We start from the raw sequence: 24,818 nt of genomic DNA on the forward strand, positions 1-24,818 counted from the left end.
CTGACCACAGAACCCTTCTTTGGAGGAGCATCTTACGCACCAGGGTTTGGGGCGCCTGCTACAGAAGGCCCTCCTGCTCTAGACAGCCCACCGCCATCAAGGAGCTGGCGAGGGTGAGTCCCTCCGCCTCTTGATGGAAAGAGTCAGCTACTGGAAAGGTAGAAGAATCCCAGCACTGAACTCCTTCCAGCTTCCCTCAACTGTATTCATGCAACATGGCACCAACAGGGAAAATCACACATAGGACATATTTATTTAGAGGCCTGGCCAGCCTCTGGAAATGAGCACTTCAGGGTTGGCCAGCAAAGAGGCTGGAGTTATGTGGGAGCATTTCAATGTATGGTTGTCCCACAATTTGTATTCCAGTCTCCTGTTGATGGACGTGTAGATGGTTTCCGGTTTTTTCACGATTATAAATCATACTGTGGTGAGCCGTGTTGGCATGCCTCCTGTGAAAATGGGCTAGGTTTTCTTTAGAACAATTTTCCCCACACTTGCCGGGTAATAAGCATCACCTTGGAGAGCTTGTTAAATACACATATATATTACCAGGTCTGTCCCTGGTGGGTCTGAGTTTTAGACCCGGGGAATCTTTTCGTTCTTTCAGCAGGATTTCAATGATTACTGTCATCAGGGAAGTTTAACCAAGCCCTGATTCGGAAGCAGGAGAACTGGCTCAGCGAACGGGTTCACGGTTTACTAATTAGATATGCCAGTCACGCCAAAGTGGATGCGCCCAACTCTGTCCCCTCCAGCAGTGGAAAAGAATCCCATTTTCCCACATCCTTGCCAATTCTTTGTACCATGAGGTATTTATTTAAAAAAATTTTTTTCCAAACCTGAAAAGTGTGTAATAATATCTTGTTTTTAATACAATTTGCGTTCCCTGTACTTTCAGTGTGGTTGAGCGCTTTTTCAGTGTTTAATGACCATTCAAGTTTCCTTTTTGTGAATTACCTATTCATATCCTTTGTTCACTTTACCATGGGATGCTTGTCTTTTTCAAAGTCGTTTGTAATAATCTTTTATACAATCTGCTCCTGCTCCTTTGTCAGTTATCTATATTGCAAACATTTATTTCCAGTCTGTAGTTTGTCTTTTCACCTTGTTTATGGTGTCCTGTTGAACAAAAGTTTTAAATTGAATTATAATCAGATTTATTAATCTGATCAATTTTCATTTTCATTTTGTTATGGCTTGTGCATTTTGTGTCTTGTTTAAGACATCCTCCCCTCCCCATAGTTAGAAAACCAGTCTTCTACATTCTTCTCCAGAAGTTTTAAAGTTTTGGTTTGCACATTCAGATTCTAAATTTGCACACACAAATTTGCTGTGTGTGCATGGCGTGAGGCAGGGAATTTAATTTTATTTTCTACGTGGATAGCCAGCTGCTCCAACACCATCTTTTAATAGCCCACCCTTTCCCCTCTGATCTGTAATGCCACCTCTGTCATATGTCAGCGTTCCATATTAGCTTTTACCACTCTCTTTAAATGTGGTCTTTAAAAAAACAGCTTTACTGAGATATAATCCACAACCATACAATTCACCCATTTAAAGTGTACAATTCAAGGGGTTTTAATATATTCACACACCATCATCATCAGTCAATTTGAGAACATTTGCATCTCCTCTAGAAGAGACCCCCCCCCTCACCATTTAGCTACCCTCCCCGCATCTCCCCAGCCCTGAGCAGCCCCTAACCTACTTTCTCTCTATACAGATTTCCCTATGCTGGAAATACATGAATGAAACCATATATATTATGTGCTCTTTTGTGACTGGCTTTTTTCACTTGGGTATATACCTAGGAGTGGAGTTGCTGGGTCATATGATAACTAGTTTTAATCATTTGAGGAGCTGCCAGACTGTTTTCCAAAGCAGCTGTACCATTTTACATTCCCACCAACATTGTGTGAGCGTTGATTCTTCCACATCCTCTCCTACGCTTGTTATTATCTGACTTTTAGATTCTGGCCATCTCAGTGGGTGGTGAAGTAGTATCATTATTGTCTTGATTTGCAGTTCCCTGGTGACTAATGATGTCAGGCGTCTTTTCATGTACTTACTGGCCATTTGTGTATCTTCCTTGGAGAAATATATATCAGATCTGTTGCCCATATTTAAATTGGGTTGTCTTTTTATCATTGAGTTGTAAGAGTTCTTTATTCTGGGTATAAGGCCCTTATCAGATATATGATTTGAAAATGTTTTCTCTCATTCTGTGGGTTGTCTTTGCATTTTCTTGACGGTATCCTGTGAAGCACAAAAGTTTAATTTTGATGAAGTCTAAATTATCTATTTTTTCTTTTGTTCCTCATGCTCTTGGTGTCATATCTAAGAATCCTTTGATAAATCTGAGGCCATGAAGATGTACCCCTATGTTTACTTCTCTGAGTTTTCTATTTTTAACTCTTACATTTGAACCATTTTGATCTTTGAGCCATTTTGAGTTCATTTTTTGCCTGTGATGTGAGATAAGGGTACAACTTTATTCTTTTACATGTGGCTATCCAGTTGTCCCAGCACGATTTGCTGAAAAGATTATTCTTTCCCCTTTGAATGGTCCTGGCACCCTCGTTGAAAATCAGTTAACCTACACACACAGTTTTATTTCTGTTAGAACCTTCAGTCCTATTCCATTGAGTTTTATATCCGTCGTGTACCACACTGACTTGATCACTGTTGCATTGTGGTAAGTTTTGAGAAAGGGAAGTGTGAATCCTACTTTGTTCTCTTTTTCAAGATTCTTTTTGGCTATTATGGGTCCTTCGCAATTCTGTGTGAATTTTAGAATCAACTCATCAGTTTCTACAAAGAAGTCAGCTGGGATCTGATAGTGATTGCCTTGAGTCTGTAGTTCTGGGGACTTTGCTGTCTTAACCATGCTAAGTTTTCCATTACATGAACGTGGGATACTTTTCCATTTATTTAGATCTTTAATTCCTTTAACAATATTTTGTAGTTTTCAGAGTATAAGTTTTGCATTTCTGTTGTTACATTTATTCCTAAATATTTTATTCTTTTTGATACTCTTTTTTTTTTTAATTAATTTATTTGTTTTTATTTTTGGCTGCGTTGGGTCTTTGTTGCTGTGCGCAGGCTTTCTCTAGTTGCGGCGAGCGGGGGCTGCTCTGTTGCGGTGCGCAGGCTTCTCACTGCAGTGGCTTCTCTTGTTGTAGAGCACAGGCTCCAGTAGTTGTGGCTCACAGGCTCAGTAGTTGTGGCACACGGGCTTATTTGCCCCATGGCATGTGGGATCTTCCCAGACCAGGGCTCGAACCCATGTCCCCTGCATTGGCAGGCAGATTCTTAACCACTGTGCCATCAGGGAAGCCCCTCTTTTTGATACTCTTGTAACTGGAATTGCATTCCTGTTAGATGTGTTTTTAAGAAAGCATTTTAGAGTAAATTTTTCTTAAGCTGAAGGCTAACATGCTAAAGGTCCCAGGTAGTGAAGCAGGTAAGTCCTGAAGGATCTTGCCCCTCCCCCTCCTAGCCCAGCAGCTGTTCCAGATGTTGTGGATGGGTCTCTGCCTTGTTTCCTTTCTGTCTAAATGAGAGGCGGGGGGGGGGGGGCGGGGGTGTGTGGCTGGAGATCAATGAGATTAATCAGTCCTCTCTCCAGAGGTGGGGCTGTTGGAGAGAAAGGCCCGAAATATTCCCTCGGTATTCGTCTCTCCTGGCAGGGGAGCAGAGGGTCAGGGGAGATTGCCCTCACCACCCAAACCTGATCTAGTGAGGACTGTGGTCAGTTATGAATGTGAGTGAGACAGGCCCCTGCCCTGGAGGATCCCCCAGGTTTGTGGGGAAGAGAGACACAAACTCAGCACAGAATGGTAAGGCTGGCTTGGGGACACCACACTGCCAAGGACTGAGTTTGCTTGTGAAGGGCACAGCCAGCAATGTCTGTGAAAGTCCAGGAAGGCTTCTTGGAGGAGGTGACATTTGAGCTGAATCTTGAAGGAAAGGCAGATTCTCTGGCAGGCAGAGAGGTTAAGACTTTCCAGCAGAGGAAAAGATTTACACAGAGGTCCACAGGTGAGAAAGAGGCCACAGCTCTCCTATGGCCCCCGCCTGGCTAATATAATATTAAACGACTCAAAAAATGTTATAAACTAAAGGTTTTCTCATCTCAAAAGACCTTCCCAGGGTTAATAGTAATTAAGTTTTATTGTCATTACCTTAGAAATTGCCCTACCATGCATCTGTGAACCCTGGCTTATTTATATATAAGTGTACAAATCATTATCTCGTGCAATTGTTTTTAACTATAAGGAAACATAGTTAACTTGGAGAATTAAGAAGTTCAAGTGCTTTAAATGTAACAACTAGCTGTGTAGTGGTGGGGGGGAGTCCTGATTGGTAGCGCTTGCCACTTGCCATGGTGTAAATTCTCCCATCATGGCTGATTTTGAGCCACCAGCATGATGTCACTGAACGTGGAGTTGGAGAGACACATGCACGGTCAGTGTAGACCAGGGTAGCACACGGCTGTGTGCAACCCACTTGATTTATGTTCTCATAAAGAAAATGTGATCCCACGACTCTCTCTGGGGTGAAACCAGTGTCAGCAGTGGAGACATCAGCTGATTTCATCCCCAGTGTGCAGTTGTGGTTGTGTTGATGTAGCCCCAGGAGAGAGGATGGATGGATGGATGGACGGGGATTACACAGAGAGAAGACTGTGTGTCTCACCTTTGCAGAGCACAGAGCAGCCAGCAGTGAACAGAGCAAAGGGGTTCCGGGGGAGTCGTCGAGAAGGGAGGGGAGAGGAGGAGAAAGAGCTAAGAATTCCCAGTCCTATAAGAAATGCTGCCCAGCAAGAGCACTTGCTAGGCTCTGACCCCTGCGCCATCCAAGTCTGATACTCTGGGCGGCACTCAGCGGGGGGCCCAGGTATCTGGAGAGCAGCCACGCACCTCTGCTGCTGATGTCTGGACCCTGGTCCCAGCCAGCAGTGCCCCTAAGACGTAGCCCCAGCTGGAGCCCGCATCGGAGCTGGCGTGCAGAGCGCCCGTTTCCGCTGCCTGGCCTCGAGCCTGGGCGCAGAGGGCCCTGCAGTGGCCCCTGTCAGTGCCTCGGTGGCTTTACGAGGGCTCCCAGGCAGCCCTCGCCTCGGTCCTTCCCAAGTGTCGGCCACGCGGGACTCAGGATGGGGAGGTAGGTCCAGAATGTGTGGGAGCCAGGGACGGGGTGTGGGCCCCTGGGTGGCAGGGGATGGACCCCCCCAGAAGAGTGAGGCTCCCCTCACTCCACACGTCGTGGCAGGGGGAGACTTTCCCCCGGGGGCACCCCCCCCCCCGTCGTGTCGGCCAGAGCCGTCTTCTTGCTTTCACACCAGCCCCAGTAACTTCACCTTATGCTCCTCAATTCGGTCTGAATGTTTGTTTCTCCCTTTCTGACCAGCTTTTCTTCTCCATCCCTTCCTTCAAGCCTGATGCAGGGTGACCCTGCCGGTGTAGCAGCCGGTGCCCCGGCCGGTGCCCCTGTGGCACGAGATGTGCCCCAGCCCCACTGGGCCCTGCTCTGCCCCTTCCTCCACCGTCACCACTGTCCCCCACTCTGCTTCCAGGGCCTTTGCTCTAGCTGTTTGTTCTCAAGAGGCCGGAACCCACGCTGCGTTAAAAAAAGAAAATCCCAAAGACATTTCGGGGTCTGGTGCTGACCTTGCACAGTCGAAGCCCTGGCTGAGCACAGGTGCGGGTTGGGGGCAGGGCTGCCAGGCTCTGTAGTGATGGGCCTCCCAGACCTACAGGTCCCACACCAACAACGCCACCCCCCTGCCAGTCTTGAGGGGAAGCCCTGCGTGCCCCCCGCCCCTTAAGCGAGCCACACCACAAGTGCTTCGTGTCGGGAGAGTCAAAGGCTGAGAAAATACGGGCCTCTGGACGGGCGTGTGTTAGGGTTCAGGGACTCTGCATTCCTGGCCCAGAGGAGCCAGGGGCATGGCACCTGTCCCCTCGCCTCCAAGGTGACCACGGCCCCAGCCGACCTGAAGCGTTGCTCTCTAGAGCAGCAAGCTAGGCTGTTTAATTTTTTTTTTTAATTTATTTATTTAATTTATTTATTTTTGGCTGCGTTGGTTCTTCGTTGCTGCACGCGGGCTTTCTCTAGTTGCAGTGAGCGGGGGCTACTCTTCGTTGAGGTACGAGGGCTTCTCACTGAGGTGGCTTCTCTTGTTGTGGAGCACGGGCTCTAGGCGCGCGGGCTTCAGTAGTTGTGGCACGTGGGCTCAGTAATTGTGGCTTGCGGGCTTTAGAGCACAGGCTCAGTAGTTGTGGCGCATGGGCTTAGTTGCTCCGCGGCATGTGGGATCTTCCAGGACCGGGGCTCGAACCCGTGTCCCCTGCATTGGCAGGCGGATTCTTAACCACTGCGCCACCAGGGAAGCCCCAGACTGTTTAACTTTTTAAAAGAGAAGTTTTTATAAATGTCTGCACAGAAACATCCGTAGTGGCGGGTTCTTGCTCCTCAGGACCCGCCATGACAATAGCTTGCAGGGGCTAAGCCTGCCTTCTGGGGGGGGGGACACACCGAGGCCTGCTGGGCGGGGCATCGGGGGGCACCCCTCGCCCAGGGCCTGGCCCACAGGTTGCGTTGTTCTCTGGGAGCCGAGGATGCAGGAGCAAAGGTTAGGGAAAGCCAGACGTCGCTTTCTGGACCAGCTGTGGTGCCAGCAGGGCGGTTATTTATGAGACGGTGGAACGTCCATAAATCAAGGCTTCCCCCAGCAGCGCAGCTGGTGAGGGCCCTGAAATGATCTCGTGGTGCCCCCTCTGCTGAACCACTGGAGAGAAAATGGGGTGTCACCCGCAAGGACCCAGGCTTCTCCTGAGCCTCATACAGACCCGGGCAAAACCTCGTCCCTGCGCTGCTGGGTTTCCGTACAGCCTCCGGGACACCATGTGCAGGAGTGTCTGTCCGGCCTTAACCGGGGCCGCTCCTCGCAGGCGGTCGGGTGGGTAGGTTGTGTGCGGTGGCGCCTTCCCCCGCCTGAGTAAGGCGGCTCGGAGCTTAAAGACGGCGCCTCCTTGGCGGCGGCCAGGCTTGTTCAGAGCATGCATCGCAGGTCCTAATTTTTTATCTGTTCCAAAAGCTGCCAACTGCTGGATTGAGCTGGGCCCACGATTCTGGCTTCTAAGCCACCTCCAAAGACAAAGGCCAGTCAGCAAAAATTAAAATTCAGCTTCAAAATGGTGACGTGGGCTCAAGCTACAGCGTCACCATCCCGTGGGCCCACGCAGGATGGCAGACGAGAGAAGGTGTGGGCAGTAGCCACATGGGCTCAGCATGTCCCCTTTGTCCAGGGTCGAAGGAGCTGGACTGCTAAGGCACACGAGACCCCCTGCAGGGAAGGCCACGGTGCTGGGGGGCTCACCCCTCTAACGTTAATCACCAGTTAGGGATTGGCCCCTGTAATTTTCATCCACTGGTACTTCCTTCCTGTGTTAATAGCACAGAACGATGCCTTTTCCTCTCCATCCCGACAGACCCGTTGGCTCTCCCGCATCTGTGGGGTCAGATCTATGGGGTTCCCCACTGGGCAGCCTTGGCCGGCGGCTGCAGAGCTGAGGTCAGTCTCTCGGTTCAGACCCGGGGGTCCCTGGTGCCACAGCCCCTCTGATCTGCAGGCCCCCTGCGTGCACTGGCTCTCCAGCCCCTGGGCTCGGCTTTGAATGAATTCATTCTTCCCAAGCCTGACGCGGAGTGCTGGGCTGCCAGCTTCTCCAGGCTGGCAGTCCTCAGAAGCTGGCCACTGCCAAATCCAGTTGTTTGACTTAATGTTTCAAGGCCAAGTTCTTTCAGGAAAGTTCTCTCCATCCCCACCCCACCCCCCTTAGAAAAATAGATGTGCAGTTGACTGGCTTTGCAGGTTTTTAATCCATCATTCTTTGCAAAGAATAGCATGAACAGCCCATTCGTTCACACACATAACACTCTCTCTCCGTCTCTGTCTCTCTGTCTCTCTGTCTGTCTCTCTCCTCCCAAATGCACATGAGATGGAACTGGGAGAGTATGGGCTCTGAGCATTTCGGGGATGGGGGCTGCAGAGCAAGTGCTAGCTGTGGTCTATGCAAAAGAAAGAGCCCTTGGCTGCCAGGAAATGGAGGTACTCATGGGTGGCCACGGGGAAATGCTGGAACCTTCCACGCGGGCTTTGCTGCAGCTGGATGTGCCTGTTGGCATTCCTCTTAATGCCTGTGATGTCTTAAAAACCTGACCTAGTTAATAATCCATCTATATATTTATACGCCCTCCTCTTCCCCACGGTGGGAGGGGTGGCGCCCTGCAGGCTCTGGACTTGGCCTTGCCTTTCCTGGTGGCGAGGGCACACACAGTCAGGGGGGTCTTTCTTGTGCTCCGAAGGCACCATCAGAGCCAAGAGAACTTTTCTTGGCCCAGAATTCTGAGTCAAGGTGTGACGTGGGCTTTGGCAAAGGCGAGCAGCTCCAGGCCTTCCTCAGACAGCCACTCCCACCCCTTTGTCACTGTGCTGAGACTGGGATGTAGCCCCAGGCTGGGAGCTGTAGGAGGGCGGGGTAGCATCTGCCCAGGGGGCCTGTCCCACGGGACACACCCAGTGACTCAGCTGGAAAGGGAGACAGAGTGGGTCCATGGCCCAGCACTGCCACTTACTTGCTCTGGGACCAAGGGGTTCACAGCCCCTTTCTGAGCCTGCTTCCTCATCCATAGATCAAAGGCCAGATCATAATCCTGCACAAATTGAGGGGCAGAATGGGCTCGTGGTATTGGCTGTGCCCCGTAACGTCCAAGAAGGCCCTGTGGTTTTTAGCAAACACCGTCGCCCACCTCTTTGCAGAAAACGGGATTCCCTGTCCCAGATAGAAAAGACCTCTCCTGTCCTGAGGCCCAAGATCACTGTTCTTCTGCGAAGTTTCCACCTGACCTGAGCGTGAGGCCTTCCTGTCTCCACGGCTCTCTGTGTGGGGAACACAGCAGCCGCTAAAGGAGGGTGTGGAGCTTGCAGAATACAAGGCCTCCAAAGGGAGGTCGAGGTGGTTGTTGTGTTCAGTGCTATTTCGGGGTCTGGGCTTGTTAATTAAAGGGGAGGCAGGGCAGGAAGGACGGCCTGCCTGCCAGCAAGCATCCTGTTAGTGTCCTGGTGTACAAATGTGTCCTGAGTGTCCAGCCGGGGCAGCGGCTTACAGGGAGGAAAGAGTGTGCGCAGGGAAGGTCCATGCAGGATTGTGGAAGGAGATGAACTTGGCCACCATCAGGTGATCAGGGCCATTTAGGCCGCCACAGCACCGGGTGGAGGCTCCTGACGGTGGGGCAGAGCTGGGGGGCCTCATTCACAGACCCAGGGCCCGGGGCACAGGGTGGGGTCCATCCCACCCCTGGTGGAAGATGGGAGGAGGCAGGACTCCTGACTCCCAGCCTGCTGCCCCCAGGGCCCTCCCAGGAGCTGGGGCTCCAAGCAGCGCAGACGGAGAATGTCAGGTCTAGCACAGAGTCTGGGGTGGAAACAGGCCCAGAGTGGGAAGCAGACTTGCCCAGAACAACATGGCCAGTGGCTGGCATTGTGCTGCCTCCCTCGTTTTACAGGGGTGGAAACTGAGGCAGCATTTGTGCAGGCTGCTCTTTCTTCCTGCTGGGCAGCCCTCAAGTGGTCTGCATGTGGCAGCAAGGTGGTCCTCACTGCCCATTAGAGTCACAGGGGGAGATTAGACCAGCCAACCCCTGGGCCAACGCCAGATCAACTAAGGGAAATCTCTGGGCAGGGGGTGGGTTCAGGCATCAGCATCCCTAATTGATCTTTTCAAAGACCAGCCCTTTGTTTCATTGATTTTTCTCTGTTGTTTTTCTGTTTTCAATTTCATTGTTTTGTGCTCTGATCTTTATTATTTCGTTCCTCTGCTTGCCTTGGGTTTGTTTTGCTCTTCTTTTTCTGATTTCTTAAGGTGGGAGCTTAGATGATGGATTTGAGAACTTTCCTCCTATGTAAGCATTTTTTAAAATAATTAATTAATTAATTAATTTTTGGCTGCGTTGGGTCTCCGTTGCTGCGCGTGGGCTTTCTCTAGTTGCAGCGAGCGGGGGCTACTCTTCGTTGCTGTGCGCGGGCTTCTCATTGCGGTGGCTTCTCTTGTTGCGGAGCACGGGCTCTAGGCATGCGGGCTTCAGTAGTTCTGGTGCATGGGCTCAGTAGTTGTGACTCGCGGGCTCTAGAGCGCAGGCTCAGTAGTTGTGGCGCACGGGCTTAGTTACTCCGTGGCATGTGGGATCTTCACGGCCGAGGGCTCGAACCCATGTCCCCTGCATTGGCAGGCGGATTCTTAACCACTGCGCCACCAGGGAAGTCTCCTATGTAAGTGTTTTAGTGCTATAAATTTCCCTCTGGGTCCTGCTCTAGCTGCATCCCACAGCTTTGATACCACACACGAGTCATTGTTCTAAGCTCCCCAGGTGATTCCGATAAGCAGCTGGATCTGAGAACCAGCCTTCTCATCTCCTGTCTGATCGTGGGCCTCTGGAAATGGAACCAACAGCACTTCCCAGTCTACTCCCTAGCGTTCTGAGGAAGAAGTTAGGCTTTTCCTGCTGAAGAACCTTGTTTAGGGGTAATTTAAGACACCTTCCTCCACCTTGTAACACACACTGGAAAAGTTAATTCTTAAGTTTGTATGGCAATAAGCAAGTAATTAGTCAGGAAACCGGGGGGAGGTGGGGAGGTGGGGAGGGGGGAGGGGGGCAGGAGGGAGAGGGGCCCTATCAGATGTTAAGTATAGTGTAAAGCCTCAGTCCCTGGAACTGTATAGTCCTGACACACACCTGGGCTGAGGGACCAGTGAGGGACGGTGTTCCCGCAGTGCCAGGCCCTGTGCCCAGAATCGGGTGCCCAGGAAGGAATAGCATTTCAGATGGCACCTGGGGCCCTACTTTCCATGGGATCTTCAACCTACACAGCTTCCTTCTACCCATCGCCAGACCAGCCTGCCCATTCTCCGGTCCTGCAGCCTGAGCCCTTCAAATACACTGAGCCTAGGGCTCAAGTCCCAAAGGTCGCTGGAGGGGAGCCGAGGCTGAGCGGGATGAGAGAGATGAGTCACTGGGGCTTCGCAGACTTGGGGAACGCCCTGACCCCTGAATCCTGAGCCTAAACCACTGCCATCAGCCAGGTTCCCCCTTCTGGTCCTGCTTCCCCATCTGTAAAGAAGACAGCGCCCCCCTGAGGATCACTGAGCAAATGCATCTGAGGGCTGCTGCCACCATCCCCACCCACAGCCAGATGGGAGCTGCTTCCAGGGCTTTCTGGAGGCTAGAGGGCCAGACTGTTTAGGGCTGGTTTATGGCTTCCCAGTAAATTGTGGGGCAGGACCAGGGTCTGAGGAAAATCAGAGCAGTGTTGAGTGAATGTTCTGGAGGAGCAGCTGGTCTTCCTGGGCTGGAGACGAAACCGAAGAAAACAAGGTTCTGTCTAGGAATCGTCCAGGGCGCGGCGGCCCGCCAGGAGCCAGGGCAGCTTGGACGGGGTCCCTGCACGCACAATCGGCCCAGTGTGGGGCCCGCCGCCGGGATGAATGGCCCCTCACTGGGCGGCTTTGACCATTTACGAGGTGCTGTCTGGGCTGTGATGAATGAGGTGGCGTCCGTCAGCTTTTCGGGGAACCCAGCCGGGGTGGAAGGTGCCAAGTAAGTACGGGGGAGGGGCGCTGGTCTCCCCGCTGGTTCTCTCCAGGCCCTCCAGACCGTGCCTCAGTTTCCCCGTCTGCGCCCACTCCCTGATGCCCGGCCCCGTGTTGTAAGTGCAGGTGGTGAGAGTCCTGGCAAGAAGGGAGCCCAGGAACCCCCTCTGCTCAGGCCTGTGCCCGGCAGGTGGCCGGCTCAGCTCTCTGGAAGGACAGCCTCGTCCCTTCTCTGGGCAGCCTCCCTGGGCTGCCTCGGGCCAGCGTCTGCCCTCCCTGGGCCTCAGTTTTCTCACCTGAGAAATGAGGGGTTGTACCCTAAAGTCCCTACAGCTCCTGGGTTTGGGGGCTCGTTTACCGTGCTTGGGGCTTGTTCCAGCCGGTGGGTACAGGGAAGATGCCAGCGTTGGAGTCCCAGCCCCACCACGTGCTGGCCAGGTGGCCTGAAGCAACCCCCCACTCCTGTGTCCCGCTCTCCAGGGGCTGAGACGCGAAGCCTTCTCCAGGTGGACCTGAAGGAGGTGCCACCAAGGACGTGCCGGGTGGACCCCTAGTGCTCTCTGTCCCTAGGGTAATGGCTTCAGGCCTATCTGGCGCTGTGGGTAGGTGGGCAGAGGGGACGGGGTGAAGGCCAGCCCCGGGTGGTCTCCAGGTGGCATTCGTTGGACGTGGCAGGTACCACCGGCCCCAAGGTTACCTCGGCTCACCTGGGGGCGCTCTGTAATTAACGGATATGCTCTGCAGAGCAGGTGGCATTTGCCATGCCCAGCTGGGCTCAGGCCCCAAGGTCTGGGCTGTCCCGGGCTGTCCCTCCCACGGCTGCTGAGCTGCGGGACCTATAGGTGGAACCGCCGTGCCTCTTGTTTATCTGGCTGGGCTGGAGCATAACCTTGACTTTCCAGCCTCCTTAGTCCCTCTGGGGAAGCGGCTGGCAAAACGAAACGGGAAACTCTGCTTCTATTATTAAGTACATTATCAAGACAGCTTTACTGCAGCCTCCAAGGGAACTTGGAGGAACGGTCCTACCCATTATCCCACCTCGCTTAGACCGCTGTTTATCTCTTCTGGGTTCCAGCCAGCCCCCTTCTGTAGCCATGGTCATGTGCATGTATAACTCTTGTCTCCCCCTGGTCATTGTTCATAGCCGCATCTTATTTTACGGAGCAGATAAACCATACTCCCCTGTGGTTGGACTGGTTTGGACTGGTTCCTTTGCTGTCGTGAGCATCTCTATTGTACCTATAGCTTTTGTCCTTCCGTTTAGCTCACTTTTGTTGAAAACCTTCCACATGCCAGACTCTGTATGAGGTCTATTTAGAATGAAGTCTTTAGGACAGATTTCCAGGAACGGGGCTGAAGAACTTGATTCTTTTAATGGACCTTAACATCTATAGCCACGTTACCCTCCAACAGAGTGTTGTCAGCTTGCATCCCTGGGGAGGAGGAGGACAGCAGAGTGTGTCTGCGCCCCAGGCTTGGTGCATCATGGCAAACGGAGAGGCCGCACGGCCGCTGCAGAGTCACATGCAGGGGTCGGGAAGGCTGTCCCAGAGGCAGGGGTGCCGCCGATGAGACGTCCCCCCCGCCCCCGCCATGGGGGGACAGTCCTCATGAACAGGTGCATCCGTCTCAGCGAGCAGCCCCTGGGAAGCGTTTCTTGATGCCCACCTGGGACGATTCGGCCCTTTCTGTACTGCCTGGCCTCTGGTCTGCGATGGCCACCAGCGCTGTCACCTCGTCACCAGCCTGACCAGTGCACACTGACCTATTCAGTCCTCACGGGGACAAGGGGAAGTCACCTGCTCCAGCGGGATTTGCACCCCAGCTGCACCAGCCCATGGCCCCTGTGCGAAGTGCTCCCTCCAGGCCCGCCCCACTGTGGCCCCCGCCGACCTCCGAGGGGCCGGGAGGGTCTCCTTCCCTCCCTCTGCGCAGGAGGAGCCCACGCTCCGAGCTCAGTGGCAGGTGGGGGACCAGGCAGAGGTGCCAGGGGGCAGCTGACACCAGGAGCAGGTCCTGAGCGATCTGGCTGCGGGTCCTTTTTCTGCAGGGGCCCCGGGTGGGCTGAGTGAAGGAGGGGGGCGCATAGCAGGCTGTCAGGGAGGGAGTGACTGCCACCCTACCCTGCAGGCACCCTCTGAGACCTGTGATGTGCAGGATTGGAACTGAGCAGTAAAATCCCTCCATGGGGCTCATTAAACACAGGCCCTAAAACTTCACTTGGCTCCTGAAACCTTTGCCGCTGCCTACGCTGCACTAGCCCACTCATCCCCACCCCCATCCCTACCCCGCATACCATCTGTCCTGGGTCAGCGTCTGCCTAGGTCTCCTGTTGGCCCCTGAGGTGGGAATGTCCACCCCCAGACGGGAGAAAGGAGCAGGAGAGCCAGGAAGGTCAGCTGAAGCCCCCGGGTTTTATGAGTGGGGAATCTGAAGTCCAAAGAGGAGAGGGGACTTCTCTGAACTTGGCGTGTCCAGGCGGGAGCTTGGGAGCAAGTGGGAGCTAGTTTAGGAAAACCTTGGCTGAACAAGCCAGCGACCCACTGAGCCAGACCTTAGGGAGTCAGGGGAGTGGGTCAAGCCAGTCTTGGAGCCACGCAATAGTTACCTTGGAGTGAGAGGGCCAGAGGTTTGCTCATAAGGGAAGAACACCTTCTGAGCTTCTGAGACCCCCTGCCGGGTCCTCGGCATGCATGAGCCATGCATACCCTCACATGGGCAGGGGCAAGACCCTCCTGGTCTGTGCTGCTGGGAAGGTTGTCCCTCATGAACAGTCATCTGCTTCTCTGTAACCTACAGAGTTTCCCTCTTTGCTTTGGCTGCTGGGGAACTCAAAGCTACGTTTTTTGTTGTTGTTGTTCAAACTCCTGGGCCTCTGGCACTGTCCTAAACGTCACTGTGTGCCTTTCTAGGCTACCTGGGCCATTAAAAATACCCAACTCTTTATTTCATCCATGTCGTTCTATGTTGCAGGAGCCTGGTCTTTTTCGTTGGTGTGTGTTGTTTCATTGTATGACTGGATCACAATTATTGTTCAGTCTGCTACTGATGGACACTTGGGTTGTTTCTTGTTCAGGGTCACTATGAACAGAGCTGGTGGAACGTTCCTGTCCATGTCTCTCGGTGGACATGGCCTCACTTCTCTCAGGCACACGCCAGGGTGGAATCCCTGGGTCACGCGTATTCATGTGTTTAGCATTAGGAGATACTGTATCTGCCAAACGTTTTCTGGAACGCTGCACCCTCACACGCCCCCTGCCACGCTGCGGTGAGAGTTCCCGTTGCTCACGTCCTGCCAGCCCTCGGTGCTGTACCTCTGGCTGTTCGGGTGGGTGTGCGGGGTGTACTGCTCTGAATTTGCATATCCCCAGCGGCTCCTGATGCTGAGCACCTTTGAGCTCCCTGTGGCCACGGGACCTCCTGGTTTGTGAAGTGCTGATTTTGACCCTTTTTAAGTGGCACATGTGTAGCAAAGTAGGTAAAGGCTGGTAGACCAGAAGTCCCACGTGAGCCCCCGGGAAGCCATGGAGCTGATGAAACTGCACTTTGGAGCTCAGGCTGCACGTTCCACAGGATGAGAGCTCCACATGCTAGTCCCTAAACACACCGGGAGGCGCGGCCTGGCCCATCGCCTTAGGAGACGTCCCTCCCGAGCTGACAGAGGTTCTGGGTGCGAGCCCTGCTCTGCCACGAGCTCTGGGCAAGTTCCTCACCCGTCCTGAGCCTTGGTTTCTTCACCTATCAAGGGGGGGCGGGTATGGGTGCCACCTCCCAGGACAGCTTAGGTGGTGCCAGCATGGTGCCCCACGTATAGGAACCCCCATCGTCCACAAGCTCCCCCGGCCTGGCCACCCAGGTCTGCGCCTGGTGGAGATGACACCAGGCCTCCAATGAGTGGGATATTCCTACCCCCCATCCCCAGGACTGGGAGGGGCACCACCTCTCCATGCCCGCCCTCTCTCCTGGGCCACCTCGTGAGAACCAGAGCTTGGGTGTGCCGGCCCAGGGCCGGCTGTGCTCACTAACCACGGGGTCTCCCTGACCTGGTCTAGCCTCCAAAGAAGGGGGATGTGTGGCATTTGTGGAGGAGGCGGGGGAGAGTGCCCCGCCCTGTGCCCCTGTGGGCCCGGGTCGGGGTGCAGGTGGACCTCTCGGGGGATTTGGCCGTTGGAGAGCACATCGAAAGGGTCTGGGCCAGCTTGTTTTAATCTAAACACACACCAGGTGTTCAACATGTTTTTATCAAAATATTCTGAACAGCTGTCAGGGGCTCCTCTGCTGCGAGGCCAGATGCCCAGCCCCCAGCAGGCCCGTCCCTCTGCCTAAGTGAGACTTTTAGGTGGACCCCTGCCCACCGCCTGCTAGCCCAGCCCTCTGGCTCCTGGTGGGGTTTGGACAGTGCTTCCGGCAGGTTGGGAAGGCAGACAGGCCTCCCAGCCCTGCTCTGTGACCCCGGGCAGGCCACTTACCCTCTCTGAACCTCTGTTTTTTCAGCTGTAAGATGGGGGCAGTAGCACCTATCTCCTGGGCCGCTGCACAAACCAAAGCAGCTAATGTATGTTCCCTCACCAGGTCCCCGAGGGAGAGGGCACTCAGTGACTGTCACTATTATAAATAATAACATGAATAGAGCATCCCGTCAGCTTGGAGAAGCGGGCCGCAAGGGCAGGCTTGGGGGCACAGCTGGGTCAGCGTCCCCCAGAGGCTGCCCCTTCCCTCTCAGAGGAGTCCAGAGTCCCTGGGCCCAGCCGTGCGGCGTCTCTGCAGGTCTCGCATCGCCCGCTGCCCGGCTCGCCCCTCCCCCGCCGAGCAGGCGCGCAGCCCTTGTCCCGGGCGGCCTGGCTGTCCCTTGGGGAAGGCCTCCCTGAGATTCGTGGTCCTCAGGACCTCAGGACCTTCTCTGCAGGTGGTGCGCGCTCTCCGGACACCGAGCCCAAGGTGAGCTTCCCGTGCACAGATGAGGCCTTGCGCCTCCCCTCTGGCCAGAGCGGCCCACGAGGGCTCTTCACCCAGCCCTGTCCAGCGCCTGCCGCCCGTCCCCCTACCCAGACCGCGCATCTGCGGTGGGCCCCGCCATGCATCATCTCCCTGCGTCTCCACCACGGCCCTGGGAGGGGGTCTGTTCAGCCCCACTTACAGACAAGAGACTCAAGTCTCCAAGTGTTTGCTCAAGGTCACACAGCAGTCAGGGCCAGCCCAGTCCAAACCCCTGGTCAGGCATCCTCTGCCAGGCCCAGCAGGCAGCCCACCGCCCTCCGCAGCGCTCCTTCCCGCGCCCTGGCCCGGGTGTGGCTGTCATCAGGGACCTCTGGGGTCAGGCCCCACATGCCTTCTGGGAACGAGAAAGGGGGGAGAAGAGAGAAACCGCCCTCGCTATTCGACAGCCTGTGGGAGCCGCGGGGGTGCGCGATGGCTGACCACTCAGGCCTGACCTGGGGCGCCCCGGGGGCTCCCTGCCTCCCAGGGAGCTACGTCTGCTCCGTGGACAGAGCCACCCACTTTGGGGTGCTCTTCCCATGACACTGGAAGGTCCCAACTGGATTCCCAGTGTCCCTGAGGCCATGGGGGCGTTCATTCATTCATTCATTCAGCGGGTAGGGTGGGTCCTGGAGACCATGGTGGGGCTGGTTCTTTCTGCATCGGGCCTTGCGGAGGGGAGTGGGCGTGAGAGGATGTTCCAGGCAGTGGCACGGACGGCTCAGGGAACATGACAGATGAACACAAGAGCCGGGGGGTTATGGGAGGGGGGAAGGGGGCTGCTGGCGGGCTCCGGAGCCAGCTCATGGGCCGTGTTAGGGAGACTGGATTTAGTCTTGGTGACGGGGGGGAACCGCAGGGCGACGGGCACCCTGCCCAGACCCTCTCAGGCCCCTCGCAGCTGGTTTTGTGCAGCCCCCAGCTTCCACGTGCTTCTGCTTCCGACGCCCGCACCTGCAGCTCTGCTTAGGACGCTGTCCTCGGACGCTGGAGCCTGCTTAGCGTGAAGACGCAGAGCCCCACAGGCCTGGGGTGCGGGGAGGAGGCTTGCCTCTTAGGGCTCAGTTACACTGGCCACGAACAGGGCCGGCCCAGGCTGGCTGTTGACATTTTCATGCTTCTAAGAGTCTGGGTTTGGGGGAGAGGGCGTTTTTCATTCTGGTAAGTGGTTCTCTAGAAGGTTCTCTGTGGCCTGGCGCTGCTACCCACACTGAGAGCTCCGGCGTTCGGGGGCTGGGCAGCGGAGCCTCCCCGGGGAGGTGAGGATCCAGACTGCATGTGCCCCGCAGGCTGGGGCCTGGGCTCTAGGCAGGAGCAGGATGGTGAGGCCAGGCGGGGGCTCCCAGGCCCTGAGCCTCAGACACCCGCCTTTCTGCCCATCGCCCTTTGGCTGTGGGGATGGACTGGCCCCCCCGCCTAGATTTCTAGGACAGCTCGGGCTCACAGGGAGCCAGACGCCTGGTGATGACACACAGCTCCCGGACGGTCAGAAGGAAGGAGGCCACTTGCTCGTCTGCTCAGGCAGCTGGCTGACTGTTGCCGTCCCTGCCAGCTCCCAGCATAAGGCCACCACAGGGATGCCCGTGACCTCAGGGAGCTCACAGTCTGGAGGGAGCGTCACACGGGTGACCAGACAACTACAGTAGAGCCACAGATGCTCCGAGGGGGTCGACACAGGTGCCACGGAGCACAGAATGGGCACCTAACCGAGGTGAGGGCTGGGGAAAGGCTTCCTAGAGGAGGTGACCCGTTCCTTGGGAAATGAGTCCCAGAGAGCCAGTGGTCGGTGCAGGGCAGCAAATTCACAGACCGCAGGGGCAGGCAGGAGATGTAGGGGACGGACTGGGCCTGGTCTAGGAATAGGGAGGCAATAGAGAGTGCTGGCAGTGTGGTAAACTAGAAGCCGCTTGCCGCGCTCAAGGCAGCGGCTGCCACACTTCAGCAGCTCAGTTTTGCCTGCGGAATCCCGGGCCATTGTTACTGAATCTTTCAGATTTTCAAAAGAAGCGAAATTTCCAGCTCCTGTTCTTGAAAAACACTATGTGGGCCCAACCAGACATGTCCAGGGGCCACCGGTTTGTGACTCTGGCCTCACTGTGCATAGGACTCGGGCAAAGGCTGAGGCAGGGGCTCCAGCCAGGGCTGGGGGTTCAAGGGACCTCGTTTGTCAGTGTGAGGGAGCTTCTCGAGTCCGCGGACGTGCTGGTGGGCGGCCGTGCGGCACCACCCACGCACCTCTGCGTGTCCCACCTTTGTTCTCAGCACCTCAGGTGCCTGCGGCCGATGGGCAGTGAGAGCCGTGCAGGAAGCAGCTGGCACGTCGGGTCAGTTCTGGTTAACAAGGTGCCACCTGGCTGAAACACGCCGTAAACAGGCCCGTTTCCTCCCTGCGGGCAGAGGGGCCCCAGGGCGGGTGCCAGGGTCCACGGTGAAATCCCTCCCCGCTGGGCTCAGGCCCCCACTGCCCTCTGCCCGGCTGCTCCTGGCCAGAGCAGGCCTGGCGCTGGGTGCTGGCGACCCCGAGGCCCAGGTAAGGAGTTCTGGCTTCTCCGCCGTTCTGCCCAGGCACGCCCAGCCACCGAAGGCTGTGCAGCTCCAGTGTGGGCCGTTTCCTCGTTCACTTCCTCTTTCGTTTTCCTCGTTGGTCTTTCACAAACACCGTGCTATCCTCCGGGCGTTAGTCAAAGCTGGCAAACACTTCCGAGGGCCCGCCTCTGGCCTGGAGCTGATCCAAAGGTGAGGTGCACCCCTGCCCGCAGGGCTCTCGGCCTGGCCGGAGGTTGACCAGCACATCAGTGATTCCCAGATGCAGAATATGTCCTGCGTGCCAAGGGAAGAATCCCTAAAATGAGCCCGGATTTAAATCCAGACACAGAGGATTGAAGTCCCAGCGCTGCCATTTACTGCCTGTGGGACTTTGGGCAAGTTCCTCCCCCTCTTGGGTCTGTGTCATCACCTGTAGAACAGGCCGGTCATGGTACCCATCACGGGGCGTTGTGCAGCGTACATGGGAAATGCTCCTCAAAGCCCTCCCTCAGCAGCCGTGGGGGCCAGTGCCCAGTGTCCTCCTTGTCCTTCTACTGCAGTGTCTGTGGCTCACCCATCCCCCAAGCCAGGTGAGCTTCGCCCGCATCCCAGAGCCTGCCTGCTGGCTGGGTGGGACCTCTAGTCGGTGGCAGGTTCCTTCCCCTGCCTCGGGTTACACACCGGGGCTCAGAGCCTCTGGGACTGGTCCAGCAAGTGCCTCCTCCTGGTGGGAGAGACTCCTGATCCTTCCCAGCTGGAGGATGGGTCAGCCAGGGTGGGGTTCTGGGCCCTGGGGCGCCACCTGCCTGAAGGAAAGGGGCATCCCGGGACCGCCCAGGCTGCAAGGTGGAACACACAGACGTGGCCCTCCCCTCTCTCTGGGTAGTACCCTGGCGCACCCCAGGCCCCACGTGCACTTGCAAGGAGAGTGTGTCTCCCAGCTGGGGGCACAGGAACCCTCCCCCATCTTTAGATCCTCCTCCCATCAGAGGCTGGAAGGAGGGGGAGGCAGCCAACCTGCGATGCCCCTGTCCCCGCCCCGGCTGATGTCCCCTGGCGGCTGGAGCCTCCACTGTTAGTTCCGTGAGGGGCCCGGCTCACCAGGGCGCACCTCTTTCTCATTTGCACAGAAACTCCTGGGGGAGGGGGTGCTCTGGGGGAAGCTTACTTCTCCCCCTTCCCCACCCCTGCCCGTTACAGATGAGCAGACAGCCAGACTGACGGGAGAGGCCCAGGCGCCCGCCAGGAAAGGGAGCTCTGGGGCGCGGCCACCTCCCCTGGCAGAGCTCTGACCTCAAGGGGGATCACAGGCGACAGAAGTGTGTCCCCATTCCCTTTCCAGGCCAGGGAGCCGTGGTCCTCAGAGGGGCCTGAGGCGAGGACTATCCTAGGCCTGGGTTTTTATTTCAGCATTTTTCCCCCTCTGTGATTTTAAAGCATCCCAAGAAGTGCCCGTCTGCGTGAGCCGGTTGGGCGGGGGGAGGGCAGGTCTCTCCCATCAGTGGCAGGAGGGGCCCCGGGTTGCAGGGTCCCCAGGTGGGGCTCGGGGGCTCCAGACTGGCCTGTCCCAGGTGTTGGGCCGAGTCTGGGCCCAGGCACGTGGTCTGAGGGTGGGCGGTGGGAGCCGAGGGTCTGGTGGGTGGGGCTGGGGGACACAGGCCTGAGGCCTGAGCAGGTTTCCGAGTGAGGACAGGGAACTGAGGCTAGAGCTGATGACCGGTCCAGGCAGGACGGCACAGGGCCTGGGTCCTCGTCTCCGGGCTGGCCTCCCTGCGAGCAGGGCTGGGTCAGAGCCCCCTTGTGCAGCAGGGCTCAGCGGACCTCAGCAGAATGGGGCGTGGGCTCCTCGGGGAGCAGCTCCTGCGTAGGTTTCTGCGTCAGCAGCAGGAACAGCGGTTCCCAGAGGCGCCCGGGGTGTCTGCCCAGGCCCGGGCCTGCCCCGCCCGCCCTGCTCCGCCTCTGAGATCTGTGGCAGTGAGCACCTTCCTGGCCACCCCACTGCGAGGTGGCACCTGCCAGCAGCCAGCTCAGGCCGGGGATCGCTGGCTGCCCCGCTGGGTCCCAGCAAGCTGCCGTCTTGACGGTGAGCGTCCTGGGCCAGCAGGTGGACGGCAGGAAGCCCCATGCCACAGGTCTCACGTTTGGGCCACAGCTGGTGGCAGGTATCCCATAATCAGCCTTCAGAAAAGCGTGGATGAGGGCGGGAGGTGGCAGATCCCAGGCACCCTCCCCCGGGCGTTTGCCGGAGGCCATGCTCTGGCCTGTACCGTCTTAGAAACAAGCACTCGGGCCCTGGCTCTGGGACTCCTGGGGCTCAGATGGAAAGACGCCCTCGGCCCAGCCTCGTCACCTCCGGCCCCATGTGAATCCAAGCCCTCTGTCCTTTTTCTCCAACTTCGTCAGCACAGCCCGGAGTTGGCGTCAGTCTCGGTGGCGTCACCCTCCCAGAGCCAGGGCCCGGTTCCCTGAATCCACGTGGTCAGCCTGCCCCAGTGCCCGGCCCTCAGCCACCAGGGGTGCGGCCGGCCCTTGGATAACAGTCGGGACAAGGACGCATGCCCCTCCCTGTGCGGGCAGTGCCGTGGCCTCCGGTCTCAGGAGCCTCTGCCCGGCCCTGCCCTGGAGCAGACCAGGTGGGGAGCTGGTGGTGGGTGGCACTGTCTCCTCAAGAACTTCACGGGGAGAGGCTGCACCTGTGTCCCCTCGGTCGGCGGAGCCAGGTGGGCATGGAGACGGTCCTTGCTGGGCGTCCAGCTGCTATTTTCCTTGGGCTGGTACAAAGATCGTCCCTGTGAGGCCGTCCAGGCCGACACAGATTGGCCTTGTTCTCTGCCTCTGTCATTCCCTCCTTCCCCCGGCTCAAGGGGCGTGAGGGGGCGGAATAACTAATGACAGGCGGCGCCCTGCTGGGTGGGGGCCTTTGTTCATTTACTGGTCGGCAGACACTTCCTGGGTGCCTGTGTGGGCCAGGCCTGTGTGGGCAGCCACTGGTGCAGGAAGCCTGGCCCCTCCCTCTAGGCAGCCCAGGTCAGCTGGTGCCCAGCCAGAATGGTACGAGGGTTTGGCGGGGGCGGGCAAGTTCTTGGTGCTCAGAAAAGAGAGCAGCTCGCCAGGGAGCATAGAGTTGGAGATGGGAACAAGTGGGTGAGGCTTTGAAGGATGAATAGGAGTTTGCAGGTGGAGCAGGACCTAGTGGTCATGCTATTCCAGGACGTAGCATGGACAGAGGTGTGGGAGAGCGTGGAATGTCTGAAGAGCAGTGGGCCCTGGACCCTGGGTGACTGGGAGGACACCCAGTTAGGACGGACTTGTCTGCTCTGCTGAGGAGCTGGGCTGTGACATGGGTGATAGGGAGCCACAGCAGAGTTTACACAGGGAGAGGTGGGAGCTGTTGACAAGAGGGGGAGGATCCGCACAGGTCCCCAGGCTCAGACTCAGCCGGAGACCCCTGGACACTGCCCACACAAGGAGCCCAGGAGAGCAGAGGCATCTGCTGCCCCTCAGCCATCCACGCACCCAGGGAACCTGCCTCTGCCTCCAACTTTGGGGAGGGACCTGAGGGCGGTGCTCAGATGGATGGCGGGGGCAGGGATCCAGCCTCATGCACCTTTCTCCAGAAGCTTCCCTGACCCCCGCACATCCCCCCGTAAATTCCCTCAGACCCCGCACCTTTTTCTTCCCTTCCCAGCCCTGGTCACGATTGTGGGTGTGGGTCTGGACAGTGAGCCCTGGGAGGGCCGAGGGCGGAGGGCAGGAGGCCGACCCTGGCATCGGCTCGAGGGCTGGCACGTGCAGGCGAGGTGCCAGGTGCTTCCTTCTCAGAGTGACCCTGAGAGCCAGGCCATATGCCCACCTTACAGATGGGGAAAATGAGGCTCAGGGAAGTGAAGAGACAGCTGGTTGGGGACAGAGCAGGGAGCCCACCCTGTGTGGGCCTGGGGCAGGGGAGGCGCAGCCGTGACCCCCATGGGGGGCCCGGCCGAGCCTCGGCTGAGCCTGTGGGTGCAGGGAGAGGGGGCTTCTCCTAAGTCCCAGTGGGGCGGAGGGGTGATCAGGGCACAGCCCGCTCTCTGCCCGGGAGACTCTGGTGTCTGCTCCCCACCTTTATGTGCTCTCTTTCTCCTCCCTTCTGTTTCTCTTTCTCGCTTCCTTCCCTCCATCCCTCTCTCTGCTCCTCTCCCTCCGTGTGTCTCTCTGCCCCCTGCTCTCTCCCACCTTCTTTCCTCTGCTGCTCTGTTTGCTCCCCGCTCTCTGCCTGTCTGACCGTCTCTCTTCCCTCCCTCCCTCCGTCTCTCTTCCTGAGTGTGTGTCTCTCTGTGTCCTCTGTCTGCCTGTCTGTCTCTTCCCCGCTCCCGTCTCAGCCCTCCCGGCCCAGCTGTGCCCGCCTCTCCCCTTCCTTCCCCACGCGTGCAGCCCTGTCCTGGCAGGGCCTGCCCAAGGCCAGGGGGGTCTCTTGGCCCCTTTGTCCATTACCCTGTGTTTCCGTTCCCACTGCCAAAGGGCATGTCTTTGCTGGGTGTCTTGGTTCAGCTTCTGTAGCGTGACGTCTGTGAGGCCCCGTGGTTGCAGGTCACTGGCCAGCGTGCAGTGGAAGGCTCTCCTGCCCAGTTAGGCCATACATTGCTGCCTCGGGGGCTTCGAGGGGGGCGGGCCCAGGATGAGTCCCCTCCGTGTACCCCGGCTCCCTGAGAGCCACAGCCCACAGCAGTGTCACGTAATTAAGACACAGAAGTCCACGATTTCCTCTGTGTGTTGGCAAACAGTGGCCGGCTGCTAATGCAATCCTTTCTTTTAATGGATTCTTGAATTTAAATGATATGTAATTAAACGTAATTAGCCACGTACCCGTTCAGCTCGGTACCGTATGCTGAGTGGGGCCGCCTTGAATCTCATTATGAAGCATCTTCTTTTATGGGCGGATTTCTTCTTCCCTCTTGGGGTGGAGTTCGTTTGACTGGACAGTAAACCTGGCCCCCAGGGCCAGTGAAGGTCCGAGGAGGACAGTCCTGGGCCAGCCGCCCAGGGGATGACGGGGATGACGAATCGGGGTGGGGGTGGGGTTTGCTGGGAGAAGTTCCGGTTCTTTGAGCAGCCACTGGCCTCACTGTCGAGGAGAGAAGAGTCAGGAATCTGATGGGAACTGGTGGGAGGGGGCACAGAGCGGGGACAAGGGTGTCAGCGCCTGGGCAGGTGCAGCCTGAAGATGTCCCCCTCCCCTGACAACCCCTTGCTGAGTGGTGGCTGGGGCACCGCCCCGTCGGGGAGCCGGGCCTCGGGGCTGCCCTCCAGCCCCAGGGGCAGCTGAGGGAGACCCATAAGGGCGCAGCCCGGGCCATGCAGGGCTGCAGCCTCACGCACACAGGCCAGCACGAGGCAAGACCAGGGGCGAGGGGGCCAGGGCGCTGGTACCGCCATTGGGACGTCCCCTAGGGTCCTGGCCTCCCTGCCCCTCCTGCTAGCAATGCCTGTGGTTACACACGCCCATCCCACCCACCAAACTCACTGTCTTCCCTGCGCCTCGGATGCTGATGTGTATCCGTGTGTCCCATCTGTCTGTCCCCCCAGCAGCCTGTGTGCCCAGGGCAGGGCCCAAGGCCGAGTCCTGGCCATCTCCCTGCCCAGCACACAGTGCCCTCCCGACGGCTGGCTGCGTCCTCACTGGTC

The 24,818-nt window shown here is 57.2% G+C and overlaps 1 protein-coding gene across 3 annotated transcripts in view; it reads left to right on the forward strand.

Moving 5' to 3' along the window:
- LHPP (phospholysine phosphohistidine inorganic pyrophosphate phosphatase) overlaps positions 1–24,818 on the forward strand; it is a 144,387-nt gene that overhangs the window by 115,048 nt on the left and 4,521 nt on the right. The window contains exon 7 of one of the 3 annotated variants that reach the window (XM_082407373.1): positions 611–24,253. The exons of the other annotated variants lie outside the window; for them this stretch is intronic. Within the exon in view, the coding sequence (XP_082263499.1) occupies positions 611–644 (34 nt within the window). The 3' untranslated portion in view covers positions 645–24,253. Of the gene's footprint in view, positions 1–610; positions 24,254–24,818 lie in introns of those variants that run through there. 3 annotated transcript variants of the gene reach the window in all.

The sequence above is a fragment of the Balaenoptera borealis genome (assembly GCF_965194805.1).
Source record: "Balaenoptera borealis genome assembly, chromosome: 10".
Taxonomy (NCBI): domain Eukaryota; kingdom Metazoa; phylum Chordata; class Mammalia; order Artiodactyla; family Balaenopteridae; genus Balaenoptera; species Balaenoptera borealis.